At 48.5% G+C, this 6,635-nt stretch overlaps 1 protein-coding gene across 1 annotated transcript in view; it reads left to right on the top strand.

Moving 5' to 3' along the window:
- Positions 1–3,436: 3,436 nt before the first annotated feature.
- DKK2 (dickkopf WNT signaling pathway inhibitor 2) overlaps positions 3,437–6,635 on the top strand; it is a 95,099-nt gene continuing 91,900 nt past the window's right edge. Inside the window, exon 1 of the mRNA XM_032400962.1 lies at positions 3,437–4,385. Coding sequence (XP_032256853.1) covers positions 4,164–4,385 — 222 coding nt within the window. The 5' untranslated portion in view covers positions 3,437–4,163. The remainder of the gene's footprint in view (positions 4,386–6,635) is intronic.

Genomic DNA, 6,635 nt, shown 5'->3' with positions numbered 1-6,635 from the left:
TTTCCAAATCTTTTAACATCCAATAAGAAGAAGGTCTGTCATGTCCATCCTGTGTGGACAAGATGATTCGGGGTCCTAAAGGCGCTACTAAAATATACTCTCCCTTCCCAAATTTGCATAATACCATACTTCTGTTCTTACTAACCTAAAATGACCACAACTAGTGTCATTTCATTGGGTTCAGCTACAAATGTAGGAGTATTGTCTCCTTGTGCACTCTAAAAGTGTACATGCAACTTATGAGAAAAGGAAAAACTCTGGGGGACATCTGTAATTTCTTTTATTTCCACAGTCACATGAATTCGATCTAGTTCAGAAGTTCCAGATACCCTGTGAGAGACGGAGATTGGCAGAATTCAGTAGCAGATGAGAACAGAAGAAGGCTCCCGAGAGGGCTGAGAGACAGATTTCAGTGAGGCAAGGCCTTGACAGTGGACCGCAAGCCTTTCCATAGCCAAGGCCCGGACTTATGCACCTTTGTATCTTCAAGACCCTAAACTTAATACATATGCAGTGAACAGATGAACAACTGCTAAACAGACTTATGTAGGAAGTGGTTACCAATGCAGGGAAAGAGATAATGGGATAGAAAACAAGAATAAGGCAACGATGTGTATACGCTTAGCTCACCTTAAGGCTAAGTAGTCAGAAGGAAACCAGGATCCAGAAACAACTACTGAGACAGTTGTGGTTTTTTTGATGGAACCAAGATGACTGGAGGAGCAAGGAGGGAAAATATGGCCAAAGGAAAAAGTGTTCATAGAGGTACTTTCTTCTGAATAAGAAAACCCTATCCTTACTTCTGTACAGTGTTGCTTTTATATGTTTACTCCCTAATGATGTTATTGCAAAATGCATAAAAAATATGTTTATCCAAGTAGAATATGAAGTGTGTAACTTCATGCTTATAAAAACACACATGAGAAAACACATGTGTGGTTATGACAGTAATCCAAAGGATTATGTTATTTGCAGTTAGTTGATTTTATGTATGCATATCTACTTGTCTACATGTGGGTTATGTGTGTCTTTCTGTCTGTTATACAATTTTACAGAGAACATTTGGATCATGAATGCAATTCGTTTTTACCTCCTTTTCGGGTATAATGGTGTATGTTGTAGCATTTGATTTCATAGTGTGATTTAGTTTTATGTATGTGAGAAAATGTTTGTGCACACAAAAGTGAACTTTGATTTTCAACTTTGTGTAAAAATTTGCTTTTGGAGCTTGTAGGGTGTTGTGTAAGCAAGCCTCTGAGATAATCTGTATCATGCTACCCAGAGCTGAGGGGTTTTGTGAGAGTAAATAAGGTGAGCTTGACATCATTTTTCTTTTCAGCAGAGCATTGGCAGGAGTTAGGTATGACTATATGGGATCTAACTTTGGTTGGAAGTAAGGAAAGAGGAACTGATGGAAATAGGCAAACTATCTTCAAATTTTCTCTTGGTTCATTTGTTCCCTTCTTAGCTGATGGTGGGTATTCACAACCTTCAAATGGATGTAGAGTGGTTTCTTGCCTACATATTTAGCTCTCTTTTGAATTTTCCTTTTGCTCTAAAATACTCTTGAAAAAATCCAAACCAATAGTCTCCTAACTTAATTTTCTCCTTTTCTCTAATGTTTTCTGACTGGCATATCACAAAGAAGGCAAAAGATATAATATAGTCTCCTTAAGGTGTAAACAGTGAATCACAAGTACTTATTAATTGAGTTTCCTTGCCCTCCACTGGTGCCTGGAATGCTTCCTTTGTCCTTACAAATCCACTCCTGGACATATTTTTTTTAAAAAGTGGAAAAAAAATTGAATGTGAAAATCTCTACCCTAAGAAAGCATAAAGGCAATCTAAAGATAAGAAAAGATGCCAGAGGGTTCCTTAAGTTTTAATGCCCCTTTGCTTGTGGTGTTTAAAAAAAAAAAAAAAAAATCTGCAACTGGAAGCATTCCGGGCCAGACAGACTCACAGATCAGGGCAGGAAATATGCAAAGCTGGTGCTGTCTGGGAGAACCCAGCCATAAATTCACACTTTAGAACTCGGCCCTTTTTTGGGGCAAAGAAAAGAGTCACTATCGTTCTCACTTAGCGACAACATGTTGAATGTATACTCCTGTACACACTGGTGTGCATCTGCATCAGGTATGAAACCTGAGGAACCCGGGTCCGAAGATCAGATCTAGGGTGCGGTTAGGGAGATCAGCTTCGTTCTCTAGTTGTTAGCTGCCAGCTCGTGGCACTGCCTCAATTTCTCTGCGCGCAGGCGTTAGAGCCTGAGAAGGACAAATGCAGCAATTCCCAAAGAACCCTTCGCGTTGCATTGGAAACATTGGCGCTTAACCGCCAAACCGCTCCAAACCCGAGCCCTGGGCTAGCCCGGGACAGCTTGTCTCTCCGGCCAATACTTCCGCGCCCCCCGGGCCGCTGCCACTGGCGCCCCCAAGCGCCGCGCGCCCGCGCGTCCCAGCCGCTCTCTGCACCTCCTTCGACCTTCTCAGACGCAAACCTGACCTGGGGAGCCTGGGGGCTGACAGGAAAGGCTTCCCTGGGAATTCCCAGAGGCTAGGGAGGAGGCAGGGAGCTGAGGAAGGCAGGGTCTCAAAGCCTTCCCTGCCTCCGTTCATTCCTGTTTGGGATTTCCTCTTCGCAAAGGGGGCAGCTGCCTGGCACAGTGGAGATGCCCGGTAGAGCTGTGAGACTGAAACCCTCGGAGCCTACTCAAGGCACCCCATTTCCCCCAACCCCGAGGAGACAGAAACGTACGCTGCGTGTGTGGTGGGGTCGTGGGGTTGGGGGGTCCAAAAGATGGAGACTAGAAAATTCCAAACGTCTCCCGGGTGAGAGAATAGGAACATCTTTCCCCTTTTTCTGGTCCTCTTCTCCCCAATTCCAAAGCCCCCGTCCACGTCAGTTGGGCACCCCCTGGCACAACATAGCGCAGCCTCACAAACACACACTGGGAGACACAGACTAAAACCCAACTTGGGCACTTGAGCGTACACAGACCGCAGCATTAACGCCCAGATGCTCACTTCTCGAAATCTTCTATGGGGCTTTTCTAGGGCTCCTCTAGGAGTCAAGCACTGGAGATGGGTTGGGAAACCTAAGAAGGGTGCTGGCGGTCCCCAAGGGCGGTGGCAACCTGCCCCTCTCCACTTCCACTTTTGCCCTCCGTCTGTTTCTAAAGGTCTTTCCACCCGCTGGAGCTGTTGTCAGGCATTAGGAGGCCTCACGTTCCTTTGGGAATGAATCCCATTTTCTCAATTGTTGTGGAGAGCAGAGGGGTGTGGGAGGGGGACAAGAGGGAGAGGCAGGAGGGGGAGCGCGGGGGGGGGAAGTAGAGGAGTGGGGCGGGAACGTGGGGGGTGAGAGAAACGTTTTCACTCTTTGTCACTCTTGAATTGGGGGCGGAGGAAAAAAAAAACCCACTGTGGGAAGCTATAAAAAGCAAAGGGGGCGGCGGTGAGAGAGCAAACGGAGAGAGCGAGACCGCGCGGCGCGCACGACCGCTCCCAGGGCATTGCTGCGTCGCCGGCAGCGGTAGGCTGCCGGGTGTGAGCCGGGGAGCGACACTTCGCCGAGACTGTGCCCGCGCCCGTGGGAGACCTCGGCTCTCCTCAGACCTCGAGGGTCCGGTCTGGGGCGTTCCTGATCCCCCTTATAGCGCCCGCTATCATTGTGTCCTGCAAAGGTTGAGACATAAAGGGTCGGGAAGGAAAAGAGGAGAGAAAAGCAACTGAGGCCGAAGGAGAAGGAAGCGGTGTGGCCCTCCAGAGCCAATTAAGAGAACTGGACCGCGGAGATCCGGCGCGAACGCGGTGGTGTGGGGCAAGGAGCAACTGAAGCGGTGCGGTCTGTGGGATTGGGTCTTCTTGCACCTCGGGTCACGCCTCCTTGGCGAGAAGGCGCCTCGCCTTTGATTGCTTCCAGTTCCTGCAGAACTTCCTGCCCTGGTGGAGAAGCGGGTCTTGCTTGGGTCGCATTCGCTCCTGGTCTGAGGCGTGAGACTGAATTCACACGGTGCTGGGCCCCCGAAGCCAAGTTGGGTTGGGGGAACAGAGCCTGCGAGCCCCCGCACCGCGAGTGAGGGGCCCGGTGTTGGGGTCCTTCCTCCCCTTGACCCGCACCCTTCCGGGCTTTGCGCCTCCCCGGGGACCCCTCGCCGGGAAATGGCCGCGTTGATGCGGGGCAAGGACTCGTCCCGCTGTCTGCTCCTACTGGCCGCGGTGCTGATGGTGGAGAGCTCACAGCTCGGCAGCTCGCGGGCCAAACTCAACTCCATCAAGTCCTCCCTGGGCGGGGAGACGCCTGCCCAGGCCGCCAATCGATCAGCGGGCACATACCAAGGACTGGCTTTCGGCGGCAGTAAGAAAGGCAAAAGCCTGGGGCAGGTAGGAAAACACTCCAAATACACTCTATAGTCAAGAGCGGTAGGCACCAGCGCTCTAGAGCGCGTAGTTTGCCTTTGCACCCCTCAACCTTTCAAGTGCGCCCCCAGGTGTGGCGCGCCCCGCAGCTGGGGAGGGGTTCCCGGAAGCAGCTCTTCGTGGGTGGGGGTGGCTGGTGGTTGCCGGTTCTGGAGGGCGTGGAGCGGGCGGGTTAGGGTTCTCCCACCTTTGCTTGGGGACATGGGCAGGTACAAGATCCAGTGTGTACTGGTGGGGAATGGTCCTTCTCCAGATTTACCACGGCAGTGCTGATGATAATGTTAGTAGCAGCTAACACATAGCAACGATTTTGGGTCAGGCACCGTTCTAAGCGCTTACATATATTTAATCTTCACAACCCTATGAACTAGGCGCGGTTACTTTTCCCCATTTTGCCAGTGAAGAAATTGAGTTATGGAGGGATTAAGCAATTTGCCCAAGGCACACAAGCTAATGTTAAGTGGCAGAGTGGGATTCCAATCCGAACAGTCTGGGTCCAGATCCTGGTCTCTTTACTGTTACATTTCACAATCTGGAGGGGGAATTTACCCCCTTTCAGGTTCTGTTCCCCTCGCAACCACTTTCTTCCTTCAAAGAAGGGAGGTCACAGACAGAAAACTTCAACAGACGCGCCATTTCTCACTTCTGTAGCCTCGTAAATGAATCATCCAGGAGGGAGCAATATGATGAAGTAACAGTGACAGCATCGTAGCGCGGGCGACCGGAGTGCCTGCGATATAGCAAGGTGGACCCCGGAGTCATTCTTGCAAAAGGGCGTCTCTCTGTCACACAGACAGATAGACAGATAGATTGACAGTCGCTTGCAATGAGTTACACAAACATACACACACCGTAAAACGAACGTGCACACTCGGCACCCGCTGTGGCCGGCGCGCAATGGCCAAGAGAGGGGGGCCTTGTGGGCACCGGGAACCACGACAGCTCCCCCTTTCTGCTCCTTTTGTAGGAAGCCAAAACTGAAAGCTAGTTGGCCAAACAGCACGCGCACCTCTCAGCACAACTGTCAACCCGTGAAGGTGGCTCGTTGCCGCACGGATCCTGGGTTTCCTTGTTTCATCAGAAGAGCTCGCTGCAGCCGCCGTGCGAGCTCTCGGTGTCCTCCATGCCCCTGCCGCTAGCGCAGGCAGGCAGCAGGGTGAAGGGTGAGAGCAAGGGCCAGTCCTGCAGGGACAGCGAGGGGAAAGTTAGCAGCGCTTGGCCCCCTACTGCCCTCTCACGGGGACAGTTTTGCTAGTTTTGCAGTTCCAGAATGCTTCCTAGGCTTTGAAATGGCAACCATTTCAGCTATCTTTTCAAAGGAATACAAAGTCTACAATCACAGGTTGTTGTTGTTGTTTTTTTTCAGGTCTCAAGGGAAATAAACTATATATATGCCTACATACTACATGCATACATATCCTTTGCACATTCTCGCACATGTGCATATACCTCCACATTTATGTGAGCATTCTCATTCCCTCTTCCTCTTCCCTCCGAAACACCCTGACACTTTCGATAGTAATGGACATAACTTTATATTCTCTTAGACATCCATCATGAAATGAGGCAAAGTTTAGAAAGAAAGGATCCTGTCAATCCAAATCATAAGACTTTTCTCTAATGGTATTGACTTCAAATTCCACCTTATCAGTTGAAGAGAGCTAGATATTTACTTAGTTCAGCCAAGGACAGAGGGATGGACCCAATGATCTTTTGAGGTTCCTTTCGATTCTAATCCATGTACGTTCTGTGAGTTTCTGTAAAAGACTTTCTGTTTTTATCACCACTGGGCCCCAACACTTGATGTTCCTGAATCAAATTATCAGTTATGTCAGAACTGTCATTAGCCATGGGGTTACATGGACTAAACTGAGGGTTGCTGCCCAGAATCTAGCTTATGTCTTATGTTTTGATATGTCTATTTCGCTATCTCTCCAAATATCTGCTCCTTAAAGAGGTCGCAACTCTATTTGCATGTCTTCAAACGGAAAATTTATTTATTTTACAAATGAGTATAACTCCTTTCTTTCTTTCTTTCTTTCTTTCTTTCTTTCTTTCTTTCTTTCTTTCTTTCTTTCTTTCTTTCTTTCTTTCTTTCTTTCTTTTCTTTCTTTCTTTCTTTCTTTCTTTCTTTCTTTCTCTTTCTTTCTTTCTTTCTTTCTTTCTTTTTCTTTCTTTCTTTCTTTCTTTCTTTCTTTCTTTCTTTCTTTCTTT

This window comes from Phoca vitulina, unplaced genomic scaffold, assembly GCF_004348235.1.
Source record: "Phoca vitulina isolate PV1807 unplaced genomic scaffold, GSC_HSeal_1.0 scaffold3, whole genome shotgun sequence".
Lineage (NCBI taxonomy): Eukaryota > Metazoa > Chordata > Mammalia > Carnivora > Phocidae > Phoca > Phoca vitulina.
Note: the sequence above shows the minus strand (reverse complement) of the source record. Positions and strands in the feature narration are given on the sequence as shown.